The 15,565-nt window shown below is 37.3% G+C and overlaps 1 protein-coding gene across 1 annotated transcript in view; it reads left to right on the top strand.

Moving 5' to 3' along the window:
- IL1RAPL1 (interleukin 1 receptor accessory protein like 1) overlaps positions 1–15,565 on the top strand; it is a 792,200-nt gene that overhangs the window by 610,606 nt on the left and 166,029 nt on the right. Inside the window, exon 6 of the mRNA XM_074816883.1 lies at positions 2,156–2,230. Coding sequence (XP_074672984.1) covers positions 2,156–2,230 — 75 coding nt within the window. The remainder of the gene's footprint in view (positions 1–2,155; positions 2,231–15,565) is intronic.

Here is a 15,565-nt window from a genome sequence, read left to right as displayed (position 1 = left end):
TCAGTTATGTGACTAATTTATTATTTTCAGTAACATTTTCTCTATTAAATTATCTATTGAATCTCACAAGTTATGGGAAAATTAAATTGGGCACAAATTTTATAATAACTTCATACTTTTGTTGAAGGATGATTTATCTGCATATTAACATCCTGTGCCTATTTATTTAAAAGTAGGAAGCCTTATAGAGACCTGAAGTACAGGACCACAAAAGTAATGTTGATCTTTGCTTAAACTGAGAAAAATACTGATTTCTAATCTACTTATTTGTTGCATTCAGATTAATGCCACCAGCTACTATATCTTTACTTACAGTGAAAGAACTTTGTTTGCTCAAAGACTTTCAAAACAGATTTAGAACAAGAGTGACTCAGAAGACATTATCTGATGAATGGCAATTGAGTTGAGAATGACAGAACTGCAAAACTAAATTTAAATTCATAGTGGATGATGTTTAAAAAATGGCAATGTGCTGATAAATTATGAGCCATTACAGAGAAGTTAAGAAGAGGGAATGACTAATTTTGCAGTTTAAGAGAAAATATATTTTGAATCCTTTTCCCTTCTAGCCACTTCAGGCCCCAAGAAAAAAAAAAAAAAAAAAAATACAAAGGGAGCATTAGCATTCAAATCCGTGTAAAGAAAAGTAGCAAGCCAGAGATGTTGCCGAAAAGTCTTTCACAGCTGTGGCTCTGTCCAGAGTCTGTAGTGCAGAATGATTTCCTGTAGAGAGTAGAAACTGTTGCTGGAAGAATGAACTGAAAGAGGGTCTGTGGACAAAATCCAGTTCTTTTCCCATCGCAATCCTTTCGAATCAGTTCTAGATCTGATAGGTCAACATACCAGACACCAATTCAGTGGGTTTATGCTCCGGTCAAATAAAGAAAAAACCTCTGTAAAGCAGAAAAGTATGGGTTGATAATGGATCCATTCTGTAGTTGAAGCAAAGTTGAAATTAATACTGTATCTCTTAAAGGACATTGATAATTTCATCAAACAGCAGAGGAAACATAGTAAAGAGAATGAAACTAAACCTCTTCTGCAATTCAGCTGACAGGAGATGAGTGTGTTTAGTTGATTAAACCCATACACATGTGGATATGTGTGTGTCAGTGAGAAAGGGAACAGTGATTTTGACAAGTTGGAGGGAATAAATATTATAGAGTTATATCAAAATGTCAAATGTGCTTTAAATCTCTGACAGGCCATAATCTCTGTTAAAGACTGAAGTATGAATTAATGTTGAAAATCAAAATATCAAGATGTTCCAGGTGACTACAAAAGTTGGAGCTTTTCCATGAAATTTACTATAAATTTTAGAGGAAAAAAAAAAGAATGTTCTTTTTTTTTTCATATAGAATGCACTCATCTGTCAGAGATCAGTAAAGAGTACACTTGCTAACAACAGCAAAAGTAGTTTTTTTTACATTTGATCAATGTCACATCTATGAATTAAGTATGCAGATGATGAATCTAGTAGAATAGCCGAACTGTTTAGCTGCATGGTTTGAATACACTTCAACAACCTTCAGAAGGTTTTTGATCACTACAAAACTCTTCTATTCCACAATTTGCATAAGTCTACTAATACTATTTTAGGGTCAATCAAAAAGGAGGAGGGAAGTCATTTTATTGGGAATCTTGACATTATTTCACTATATCCGTCCCTTGGATTTTGAAAACTGAGCCTTTTTCTAGTACTCCACTTTCAAAAGTTTCAATGATAGTAATATCTTTTAAAATAAAATTGACATCAAATATTCAAAATTGTTTTACAGTAACTTACTTTATATTATTTCTCTGTTAATGACTATATTTGATAGAAAAGTAATTAAATATTATAACAAACTATGAAATGCTGGATAATATTTATGAAAATACAAAACTATAACATGTCAGTGCATGGTTTTTGTGAGGGTTTAAAGAGATTAGTTTTTTTAACACAAATGCTTTCAATAACTTAGCACATGAAAGATTCTAAATTTTGGTGATATATTTACTCTCTAAGCAAAAACGTTTATACCTACGGAAGGCATGAACTTTATTTAAAAGGAAAAACTGAAGCATTCCTGAAGCAATAGGTATAGAATCAAATCTTATTGTACCCAATAATAATGATCAGAAAACTATATATGTGAATTTTTTTCTTTTCTAGCACCACTAACAGATAAACCACCAAAGCTTTTACACCCCTTGGAGAGTAAGCTAACAATTCAGGAGACCCAGTTAGGTAAGTAGCAAACACGTAATTTCTGTTCAAATTGTATGAAGGTATTTGATGTGTTAATGTATGATGGTAATGTGATGGTATGTTGGCATTAATAATTTCATTGAAAGTGCATTAAACATACTTTGTTTCCATGCAGAGATGTATCATATACCATCTAGAAGATTGTTGTTCACAAAAAAAAAAAAAAAAGGTAGTAATTAATACTGAATACTAAGCTCTTAAATATTACTGATACTGGGTTTTGCCTTTGCTGAAAGTCTATAGTTATAACTGTACCTGAGCATTTCTTTCTAAACTTCTCCTTTTCTGTATATTTACATATATTTACTGTGGGATGTTGTGGTTTAAATTCTGCTTGCAAGACTTCTTTGCTTTGGTGATTACTTACAGAATTTCAAAGATTTTCTGTGATTATAAATGTCACGCTGGTCTAAAACCACCCAGCAAACAGTGAGAAGTTAACATAATAGCATCTGATTATTCTGAATGTACAAATATATATGTAAAGACGAATGAAGAGAAACTGATGCATGAAGAAACCATTTTTTTTCACTTTTTCTAGCCTGGTGGATGGTGGGTATGTTTTGTCACTTTGGTCTCCTATGGCTGTACAGATAATTAAGGCTCCAAAGCTAAGTGCATGAGTTACTACAGTTTGCAGGATATAACAATCCATCTCCTTTGTGGATTGACACAGAGGGCAACTTGTAAGAAACAAACAGTCCCCAGTAGATTACATTGGAATTATGCTTTGGTGTCAGAACAGTAACCTATTGATAGATCTTCCAGCATGTTGGCTACAAATGGAAACAAATCTTGTGGTTGTCTAAATCTCATAGGAAACAAAAATAAAAAAAAAAAAAAGGAAAGCGAGTAAAACTCAGTACATTCTGCAGCATAACACCAGAAAAATCAGAAGACTTACAAATTAATTATGAAAGTCATCAGCAAATCATTTTATGGTGCTTGCCATCTTATGGCTAATAGTGGCCAGAGAATAATTAATCTTTTTTTTGGTATTTATAAAATATTACCTAAAAATGATTCATGCTGTTCAGGTAATATTCTGAGATGATGATATACTTCTTTTCAGAAACAATTGTATAGAAAAGGGGAGATGCAACAAATTTCCTCCTAGAGCTACTTTCTGTTGTTCTGAAGGTATTGTTTGTAATATACCAACTCAGAAAACTTTTCCTATATGACAATCCTAGATGATTTTACCTTTTCATTTGAACACAAGCCTAGGGAACAGAAAGCAAAGTGACTCCACACATTTTTTTCCGAACTAATGTTGCTTACTGAGATATTTTTAATGAAAAAACCAGAAGACAACCTTTTTGGCCTTTGATGTTGTCTTGCTAAAAATACTGTATAGGTGAGACTATTTCAATAAAAGTGTAAATATTAGTGGCTAGCTAGAGGCTTTTTATCTATGACTTTTAGAATTAATCATATCTTTGATTTCTCATAGTTCTAAGAAACAGATTAAATAATTTGAGAAGTGTTGGGTTTGGAAAAGACACTTTTCAGAAATCTAAATAGATATTGATGGATATGAAAGAGTTCATTTGAAAATCTCACTTTCAGACACAAATGGGAAAGTCTGACTGCAGATTTAGCCTTATATCAAGAAGCTACAAGAAGCTACAAGAATATATTAATTTGTTGTTTAAAAGTCTGTGAAAAAGCCTGTGAGAACTGGAGCAAGTGCAAAAAAGTGATAGTTCCCTGACATGAAAATTGTGTTGTTCCACTCTTAGATTTAATGTCTTGGTCCTTCTGGATAATGTTTGAAAGGTCTATTTTTCACTTTCACTGAGGCAAGCTAGTGTTCATTTCAGTGGGCCAGTTCATACCCTGCAAAAATTCAAATTATTTTAACATTGGAATAATTGCCAAGATTCACTTAGTCAAACCTTGGATTTGTTACCTAAGCCAGCATCCACCTACCCACCTGAGGCTTGAGGTGACCACGTGTTGCAGACTGCTCTAGACACTGCCAGAAAACATGTTAGTCCTCCAGAATTTGCTTGAGATGGTGTGTTTGTCCCTTGTTTGAAAAATAAACTTGTTGATGGGAGGGGGAGAAGTGGAATGGGTGGCACAGAAAAGGGAGAGCAAGGAACTAGGAGTTTGAGGTAGTCCAGGATTTCATTAGCAGGTCACCAGCCAGTGTGGTGGGGAGCTGGGGCAATCCCCACTCTCCGCCCACATTTCTGTGCTTCTCACCTTGCAGTCCTCTGCCTTCAGTTGGAAATTAAACAGGTTGCAACTGTCAGGGCATGTCCTGAGTGGTGCATACATAATTTACAGGGATGTGTGTACTTCTGCAGGCGCACATGGTGTACTGAAATGTCAATAATGATGGTTCACCTCAAAATCTTCCCCTGCTGGCAGACCTCTGGGGAGTGGCGCTGGGCATACTTTTGAGGAAGCCCTCAGTAACCCCAGTGTGTTTGCTGCTGAAGGAGGTACTGGAGTTCAGTTCTTGAAAAGGGCTTCTCTGTGCAGCGTCTAAATCAAGGTGGGAAGAGTCCAGGTGTATATCATTCATTTGGCTCCAGCACTGAGTGACAGAGATATCTGAAATTTATTGCTGGGATATATTTGTCTCTTCTACACACCAGCAATTAAAATTAATGTCGTGGGACCACAGACCTGTTGTATTATTGTGTTGCATGGCTTTTGTAAAACAGCATCAGACCGAAAGGTGACTGCACATTAAGGAAGGAGTTTCTCTAAACGGTGACTGATAGAGTGTTATGGCATAAGCTAACAACTGCAGTTTGACTTGCTAAGTAAAAAGGAAAGAAACCAGAGCTGAAGAATCTGCACACCTCAATCCTATGAACCTACAGGCTCCCATCACATTCAAGCTATCAGCAGTCAAGTCATGGGAAAGGTGTCCCACTATTCACCTGATGTTTGGGAGAGTATTAAGCATGGCTGCACTGCAATAAGCAACCTTAGAGAGTCACAGAAATCTTGAGACCTCATCTGGAATATCTTTGTATTACACTGAATAGTAACCAGAAAAGTGCAAGATAGAAGCACAGGATAGAAATTGAAGGAGAAATTAATTTCTCAAAGGCTTTTCTTAAAAGACAACATGAGACAGCCAAAGCATGAAGCAGAGGATGAGGAAAGAGAAATTAGTTCCCAACTTATCCTGTTCTGCATTTTATGTTTTTTGTTGGTAACTTCACTTCCAATTTTGTAATCAATAACTTAATCCTGTTGTAAGGGTAAAAATACTGTTTTCTTTTTAGGCTTTTCTCCTCTTAAAAGGGTTCTTAGGTAGCTGTGGTGACCTCAGTATAAACTGCTTCTTTGGAAACAGTAATTACAGATAAAATATTATGTCAGTCTTCAGAAGTATGCAGCCTGCAAGAAACTTGGAGCAATAAGGAGATGAGTGTTTCCCACTCAGGTCTGAGCCACTCTGTGGCCTGGCAGCAGCATGTGCCAGGGAGGGGAGAAAAGCAGGCAATGCAGGGAAGGCAAGTCACAGAACAACATAATGACCTAAGTCACTGCATCCCACAATATGCTTCCTCTTACCTTCAACATGTGAACAAAATCAAATGAACAAATCCCTGCTAACATAAAACCCCCTTGTAATAATAAAAATACAAACCTTTCTATTCAGACCTGTTCAGAAAGGAATTAACTTTGTTTCTTGCATATGAAAAATCCTAAAACAGATAAGTGGATTTTTAATTCTAGATTCATGTATATGTTATACATTTATGATATATATATAACCATGATATGTGTATTTATATAAAAATTATCTTCTATATTTCTATATTGGTAAATTCTGAGTTTTTTCAGTTTCACCTGTCTTTCAGGTAACATTATTTTTCCCACCAGCACTGTCAAATATCTGTCCTCCTCAACGGAACAGGAGGAATATTTGTAGTCTGACTCGAGAAAATCTTATTTTACTATCCAGTTGGTCCATTTGCATGTTACCAAAGAAGACAGGTGTCTCTCCGCAACAGACAGTATTGGATCTGAATTTAAAAAATGCAAAACACACAATAATTATTTTAAACACCTCACAAGCTAGTTAGCCTGTCTCCTCCCCATTTTTCAGTGTGTTTACTGGTTCTGCACAAGGCTGTAATTTGAAATGCCAAAATTCACCTAGAAAAATAAAGTAACTGTTGACTTATTTTTAGCTAGGCTTGATGTTGGAAAGGAAAAAAAAAGGAATAAAGGATTTCCAGCACTATATGAATGGGCCCATAATATTTTTGGACAGGCACCTAACTATTTTTTTCTGTCATCTGAATGAAATGAGTTTTCCTGAATTTTATCCAACACTAAAAAATTACTCTTTTGACCAAATATGCAGTGAATGTTTTTCCTATTTGTTTTTAGGGCATTATTTAAATAGAATTAAATTGACTATTACCTAGTGAATTGGGGCTTGCTTCTTTCTCTCTCTTCCCCACACATATTCAAGAAAAAATGTAACTAAAACTGGTTTTGTTGTATTATTTCTAAAGAATACAAAAAAGTTCCAGAGGTAAATCATCAGGGAGAGGAGAATGCTACTTCATTCATTGACAACACTTGTTGTCATAAAATTCTTCCACACAAATTGGCCTTCTTAATGATAAAAGCCCTCCTTAACTAGCTTAGTAGCTGTATCAGTAGCTGTATAAATTAACTAAAGTGATATGAAATACCTAACAATCTGTGCCTCATTTCAGGATGAAAATTAAAATGAAAGAATATCTAAAATTGTAATTTTTTTATCTCTACATATTTTATCTAATACGCTATATTCACTCTCTAACAGAAACAGAATTATTTTCATTATGATATAGGGATTTTTAAATTTATCTATTTATTACACCAACATTTTTTAAACCAAATTGATCTTTTTTTTCAATCATGTGATTCAGTTGGACACTTTGGTTCTTTGATCTATTCTATAATTAGATTAACATAATATGGGCAATAGTTTCACGTGGGAATAATCCAAACTGTAAATTCAAAATTTACTTCACACATATCACCTATATTTTTATTTACCTGAAAGCTGGGATTTTCCCTCCGGAAAACAAATAAGGGTGTTTTGAAAGGGTGAAAAAAAAATTTTAAAAGTCCTTTTTTCTGATTGAACTATTTATTTATGTTAGTTTTCAACAAACTAATATTTTAAAAGAGTTTTCATCGATAAATTCCTAGCCTCACTGTTCTAAAATGTTTTGGTTTTAATATCATATCATATCATAATTTGTGGTCTAAAGTTCAGTTTCATATACTCACCTAGTCAAATAGTAGGACTTCAATGGAAAAAGCTATGCTTAAAGACTCACTTGCACAGTTAATGATTTAACTGCAGACTGGTTCATGAAAACTCAAATGTTTGAAATGTGGTGTAAATGGATGAAGAATATGTATGTTCTCAGCATCTGGGGAAAGAAATAAAAGTGTCTGATCATTTTTTCCCTGCAGAGAGACATCAAAATGTAAAACAACCATTTAGGAAAATGACATACGGGACAATACTTACCTAACTCCGACCTGGGCAAAGTTTGCATAATGCTATTAACTTTGTTGTCTTTTTGGCAACTATAATAGCTAGATACCTCAACTGATTCAAGCCCTGTTTTAGGCTCAGTGAGGACTATTATGGGAGAGGCACATGGAAAACTGAAGGCCCCACGAAGTGTCAGAAACAGCAATAATAACAGCAGTGGGGTTTTTTAGTCAATTTAAGTAAATTTAGTAAATACAAGTATTATCTCCTGGTTTTGGTAAATGTACTCAAGCAGTATCATTCAGTGAGGCTGAGCTGGAAGAGAAGGAAAGATCAAAAAGCTGTTTTATTTCTTTCTCTAAAGCAGTGGTACAAGGAAACTCAGAATATCAAAATACCTACTTTACCATATGTGTAGTTTTTTTAATCTAACAGTTACAAGATGACCAAAATCTCATACATGCTGTTTTACACATTCTACTGAAAAGAGAGAAAATTATACTCAAATATTTTTCTTGACATTTTCAGCTCAGCTTCCCAATTCCAAATGGAGTAGCATAGAAGTGTGTTCCCAAACTAAATAATGGACTGAGGACTTCCAAAGGTCTTGACTCAGGGGAAAAATATCCCAACATCTAGTGACAAAGGAAACCACAGGGTAATAAGGGAGATTTTTGTCACTAAAATCTGATTATTAAAACAAAGATAAATGTTTCCTAGGTACCCTATACTCTCTTCTTTAGACTTTCAACATTCGGATTACATTAATCCAATGATTCTGTATCTGAGGCTGTCCATGAGGGCCAAAAATAGTTTGCTAAAAGACACAATAAGTGAGTCAGAAACATTCAACTGTACTAAGGAAAAGTTTGCAGATACAGATCAGTGACAACATGTCAACAAATTTTCCTTCCACTATTTTTCTTAATTTAATCAAACCCTAACAGGTAATAGTTAAGATATCAGAAATATTATATCTATGTATTTTACAAGTTCATTTTTCTCTCTTTCTCTGTGCCTGCATCTAGAAATAAATATATATACATACGAACCTAATCTCTCCCTATATATGTAACATATATATACTTATAGACAAAACTTGACAGTGCATTTGTTTGCATTTTATCTCACTTTATTTGTGCGTTGTCTGGGATACATTTATCAAATTTAATGATGGAATAATAAAACTTCTTTATTCATGTTAGATTATAATCCATTGAGAAATGTCTGCTCTAGAGAATACTATATACCATACTTATCTGAGGTACTTTCTGTGTTAAGCATCTAAATAGGATTTAATTCAATAAAAAGTGTCTCTTTAGTCTCTCTGCAAATATGTACATTTCATTCTTTATGTACAGATTATGAGAATTTTCTTTTTCAGATTTTTTGTGCAATTTTTCACATTTCCTATTAAAAAGGTAAACATCTGGTTTATTTTTATAATATGAGAGAAGACTGTGGAACCTCAGATTTTCCATATCAGTTGGATAATCATCCAAATGTTCAGTTTCCTATTTAAGACTTTCTTGAACAATCAAAAATCATACGTCTCTTACTAGCGAAATAAAATATAATCGGATACAGCAAAACTTTTGTAAGAATTCTCTGTGGGAGACAGTAGGATGTAACTTACTGTAACCAAGATCAAAATAAATACAGAATACCATATACCAAGAAGTGCAGTTTAGAAATAGGCACATAGTGTATATGATTTCCACCCTCTGAAATTATAGTCCTAAAAAGACTGTAATTGTGTAAATTTGAAACATCAGGAATCAAATTGTTCTGCAATCGTTTTGCCAGATTTTTGGCTTTAAGCTATCCTTTGTGGTTCTAAATTGTATGTAGACACTTCATCTTATATAATGTTGAAAGACACACAAGTTTTCCCTTGCATACAAAAAAATAAAACATTGCTTAATGGTATTATGCAAAAGCATTCAAATGTAAGGTAGTAAATGTCAAAATCAAAAATTAATACTGTGTAATACCATTAATAACTGTTTTAAATCAATGAACACCTCCAGAATATTCAGATCTAGAGATACAGCTCTCTTGTGAGCAGCAATGATCTTCACATGTTAAGCTGATTTCACACAGAATCACAGAATCATCTAGGTTGGAAAGGACCTTGAAGATCATCTAGTCCAACCATTAACCTAACACTGCCAGTTCCCAACTACACCATATCCCTAAGCACTATATCAACCCGACTCTTAAACACCTCCAGGGATGGGGACTCCACCACCTCCCTGGGCAGCCCATTCCAGCACCTAACAACCCGTTCTGTAAAGAAATGCTTCCTAATATCTAGTCTAAACCTTCCCTGGCACAACTTGAGGCCATTCCCTCTTGTCCTATCACTTGTTACTTGGTTAAAGAGACTCATCCCCATCTCTCTGCAACCTCCTTTCAGGTAGTTGTAGAGGGCGATGAGGTCTCCCCTCAGTCTCCTCTTCTCCAGACTAAACAACCCCAGTTCCCTCAGCCGCTCCTCTTACGACATGTGCTCCAGACCCTTTACCAGCATCGTTGCCCTTCTTTGGACATGCTCAACGAATTCAATGTCCTTTTTGTAGTGAGGGGCCCAAAACTGAACCCAGTGATCGAGGTGCGGCCTCACCAGTGCCGAGTACAGGGGTAAGATCACTTCCCTGTCCCTGCTGGCCACACTATTTCTGATACAAGCCAGGATGCCATTGGCCTTCTTGGCCACCTGGGTACACTGCTGGCTCATGTTCAGCTGGCTGTCAATCAACACCCCCATGTCCCTCTCTGACTGGCAGCTCTCCAGCCACTCCTCCCAAGCCTGTAGCGCTGCTGGGGGTTGTTGTGGCCCAAGTGCAGCACCCGGCATTTGGCGTTATTGAACCTCATACAGTTGGCCTTAGCCCATCGCTCCAGCCTGTCCAGGTCTCTCTGCAGAGCCTCCCTACCCTCGAGCAGATCAACACTCCCACCCAACTTGGTGTCATCTGCAAACTTACATCAATAAGGATGTCTTTGGGCTATCGGTGGAACAACAAACACATAGTAGTATGGTTTTTTTCTCCCAGGAATTAGTCTGTGTCACAACCTGGACTGGAAGCCCAGGGAGTAGCCACGGTTCTGTGATCCCCTCAGGTTAAATTAAGGTGAAATGACACCAAATGATTGGTTAAAATGTTTTACTTGCGGTAGAGAACAATTTAAACTTGGAAAAGGATAGGGAAGGTTAGGGAAGGTTAGGGAAGGTTAGGGAAGGTTAGGGAAGGGAAGGGAAGGGAAGGGAAGGGAAGGGAAGGGAAGGGAAGGGAAGGGAAGGGAAGGGAAGGGAAGGGAAGGGAAGGGAAGGGAAGGGAAGGGAAGGGAAGGGAAGGGAAGGGAAGGGAAGGGAAGGGAAGGGTCAAAGAAATCCAGATCACCACCCCTAGATCCAGTGTTGTCTCAGGTCCGGTAATCTTGTGTGTGGGTGCACATACAGCAAAGTGTCTCTTGCCTTTTTATTAGCTGATTAGCATACTAGACGAGGAGGAGCAGGTATTCCACAAATTCATTTCCATGAGAGATGAGGAAAAAGATGGAGCATGGGTTCCAGTTGAGTCGGTGGTCGTTTCCCAGCGTAGGTTTTTCACCTCTTCCCAGAGATCTTATCAGTCATCCCAGAAATGATAACCTCTTATCAGTTCTTGTTACCACTTCGGTGGCGAAGGTGCGAAGTCATTATCAAGGCAAGCATGATGTCTGGCTTGCACAATAGAGCCACAAAGTATCTATCTGGTTTAGCAGTACTTTTGCTTGAGGGGAAACACCTGGTTTCACTCAGTCCATGTCTCCCCCTCTGATGCTTATCTAAGGATTTTGTCAATGCAACTGCAAGGGAGTGGGGGGTGCATTCTTTGATACACTTCTGCTTCCTTGGGTGACATTCCTTACACTAATCCAAAGGCCACAGCTTGTCCTTGAAGTTTTCTGTGTCGATGAATGTTTGAGACATTTTGTTGTGGTTTGAACTCAGCTGGTAGCCAATTGCCACATGTCCAGTTATTTACTTCTGCCCCCCTCCCCAGTGAAATAGGGGAGGGACAAAAGAAGAAATTCGTAGGTTGAATAAAAAAAAAATTAATAATAGTAACAAAACCAACATTAACAATAGTAGATCCAAAACAGGTAAAAATGCAGCAGTGGCAGCAGTGGCTCACCGAGCGTGGTGACAGGTACACAGCCTGCCCCACCACAGCAGTGATCCAACCGCACCAGAAAATCCTGCCACACTGACCCGGAAACTGAAATGGGGCGTGAGAGAGCACGTGTCCGCCTATATACTGAGCATGACATCACATGATATGGAATGCTCCAATGATCGATCCAGACCTGGCCCTCTAGCTGTGCTCCCTCTCAGCCCAAGGAAAGTTAACTATCCTGGCCAAAACCAGGACACATTTCTTCCTTCAGTTCCTTACACCACCCCATGACTCAAACATTCATTGAAACTTCAGGGCAGTCGTCAGCAAGGGTGGTCATTCAGCCATAGTGAACAGAGGGAGAAAGAGAGGAAATAATACGAGAGATTATACATTTCGCTATAGCAATACCTATCATAATTGTAAAAAATACTGACAAAATTGTAAATCCAATATTTACAAGCCATCTCCTAACACGTTTCCAATTTCACAATTTTTGTAAGTTAACACTTTCTGCTAATACATATATTCCATGTCATGAACAAGTTACACTCTTTTTTTTCTAGTACCATAATCATATTTTACAGTCATAAAAGCATCCACATACCCATTTTCTTTCATGTTTACAAAACAACATTAGTTGTAATATAGTGTTATATTTTGAAGATTTGTTTTCAGACCATTATTCCCCAATAAAATTACAAACACTACGTGGGTTCCACCCATTTTTCCATTCCCAACACTCACTTTTCCATAAGTCACGAGATTCAAGGTTTCCCCTCTAGAAGGGGAAAATTTCTGAAACATCAGAAGAAGTTTTCAGAGCTGTCCCCCAGGGGCATTGTTCCAGGAGCAATTTGGTGTACCTGAAATATTACCAGTCAGATTAATAAGGCCAAATTGAAATTCTTCATAAACAGATTTTGATAATACTATACAAACACTTTGATTGGTGTTATCCCAGATGTGCATGAAACCTTGAATCAAATTCCAGGCTACATTTGAAGAATCCTTTCCCTGTCCTCCAATGGAGAGGATGAAGACAAGGTAGAAGGCTCTCCCTGTAATAACAGACAACAATTACAAATAACAATAAACTGATAGTGCAAATTACAATGGATATAGCCAGGGCTAACATGGATCCTTTGTGGTCCTTCTCTGTTTTCTCTAATTCTAAAAAGCACAAATACAAAGCAGATGTAAGTTTAAAATGTTATTAATATACACATAAGGAGACAAAGAAATTTCTGCAACAGATCTGCAAGATACATAAAATCACAGAACACTTTAGAAGGATGGAACCATCGACCTGGTGTTGATTTTGTGTTCTTTTCCATGGGCATCGGTTGCTATCCAGGCATATAAATTGAGTGGTGTCTTCAGGGTTAGGGGTACCTCCCCCACTGTTGGAAGGTCCACTAAAACTGTCTGTCCCAGATAATGTAACAGGTTTGATGAGTCTTTCTGGTCCTTTTCTCCAGTAAGTAGAGAGGGAAGCCTGGGGCTAAACGCAGTGAGTCTGGGACACCCATTTGTTCCCCAGTGACTATTTATTTTAGTAAGTGCATCAGGGAGCCCGGTAGGCCGTCCGGCATCATGAAGTTTAAGAGTTTGTTTCAGTAGCCCATTGTTCCTCTCTACTACCCCATTTGCTTGTGGGTAGTAGGGAGTATGAAACACCCATTGTACTCCTGTTCCTTTTACCCATTCCTGCACCACCCCAGCAGTAAAGTGGGTACTGTTATCTGACTGAATAGAGGTTCCGATAAGTGACTAAACCATAGTTGCAACCCTTTTACTGTATTTTCTCCAGTTGCCTGTGTAACAGCCTCAGCCTGGGTGAGCCCCAATTCAACTTTGACCTTTTGAGAACATAAGGAGGAAGTGCAGGCGCTTGCTGTAAAAGTCTTACAGATGCAATTGGGAACCCAAATTTACACTCCTTTCCTTTTGAATCCACCCATGCTTGTCCCTTTAATAGGTCAAGTCCCAGAATATTTGTGGGAAAATTTCCCAAAATCATAATAGCCCCCGTTGCAGTTTCATTTCCAGATAACCAGCATTTCACCTGAGCAGTCAGCTTTGTCTTAGAGCATCCAAAAACATCTGTAACTCAGATCTGCTTTTTGTCAGGGAGAATGCCATTGCGATTCACGATATCAGCTCGGAAAGCTGAGATCTGAGTACCTGTATCTACTAGAAATGTAATTGGAGTTTTAAGGGGGCCAAGGGGAAAGGTAATCAACAAGTCTCCTTTACTATTTTCTGTGAGCATCCTTAAATGGATTCACCTGCCATGTCCCGGCTCACTTGCTGGGGATGGTGGGTCCAGTTTCCAGACCTGAAATCAACCAAGTTCTCTTCAGGGGCAGTAGGTGTCAGTGCCGCCCATGCCCTGTCTCGGGAGGTCTGCTCAATTTGAGGAGAATCCTTCTCTTTGTCTTTCCAAGCTCAAATGAGCTTTTCTAACATCATAATGGGCATATTGTCCATTAAATCTCAGGGAATCCCCTTTGAAATGCCCTCTGTCCATAGTGTGTATCTTTTATTACGAGGAGGTTGTGTCAGCTTCACCGGGGGAGGTCTGGAATTGCACAAGGGCTTAGCTTTTATCTCCCCATCTCCTTCCATTCTCCTAAGGTCTGCTTTGGATTTTGTGTCTCCCTGAGCAGTGAATCCAATCTGTCTCCTGTAATTAATCAACTCCTGTGCTACTTCTCCCCATGTCATCTCCAGAGGGCCACCCCTTCTCCGGGGTCAGGGTGTTCTTAAATGATCTTGTAATTGCACTGCATATAATTTCAAGGCATCAGGCAGTCCCCTTAAGGGTGGTTCTGTAGATTATATTAAGATTTAGTGCTGTACACAGGTTTCATTCTGAAAAATCCATCTGTATCTGCATGCATTCTTAGTCCAATAATTATTGGGGATCTGACAGTTTGTCATGTCAATAGAAAACGGAAAGTTATTTGCAGGAACACTGGGAGGCTGAAGGTCTTAAATGCTTGTGATAAACTCTTACAGTTTAGAACATCATAGTAGTATGAACATTTTGAAACAATCAGTTGAACAGGATCTTTTTATATTTGTTAACAGATGTCTAACACTGAAAATTCAGATTGTGCATATTGAGGTGCTATTCTTGTCTGTTTACGTAGCATATTATGGATGAATACACAGGCTATCCCTAGATATAATCAACACATGTTTGTTATAAATGTCCAAACCATTATCTATTTAATTTTATATTATATTTAATATCCGAGGAATTTGCAAATAAAAAAAAGACTCATGGAAATTCAATTTGATGTTACATAACATAATTGATTAAAAAAAAAAAAATAATTCCAACAATAGTTTATTTATGGCATGTATTGTAAACCTTCATATAAATAGAACTCCTTTCCTTTGGGTTAGGCTTGAGAATAATGGGATACAACTGGTTATTAGTCAAAATTTCATATTAGACAACAAATTACCAGCAATATGTTCAACATGCATATCCCAATCATAATTTGTGCCCTATATCCCTCTCAGAGTACGCTAGAGAGCTATAAGCAGGAGATAACATAGTAGTGTTTTCCACAATCTGTCCTCTTTTATTTCTTACCCTTTTGTCTAAGGTAGAATTCTGATAATGGACTACTTAGTTACTTTTTCTTGTTTCCA

This window comes from Strix aluco, chromosome 2 (genome assembly GCF_031877795.1).
Source record: "Strix aluco isolate bStrAlu1 chromosome 2, bStrAlu1.hap1, whole genome shotgun sequence".
Lineage (NCBI taxonomy): Eukaryota > Metazoa > Chordata > Aves > Strigiformes > Strigidae > Strix > Strix aluco.
This window is presented reverse-complemented; position numbering and strand designations above follow the sequence as displayed.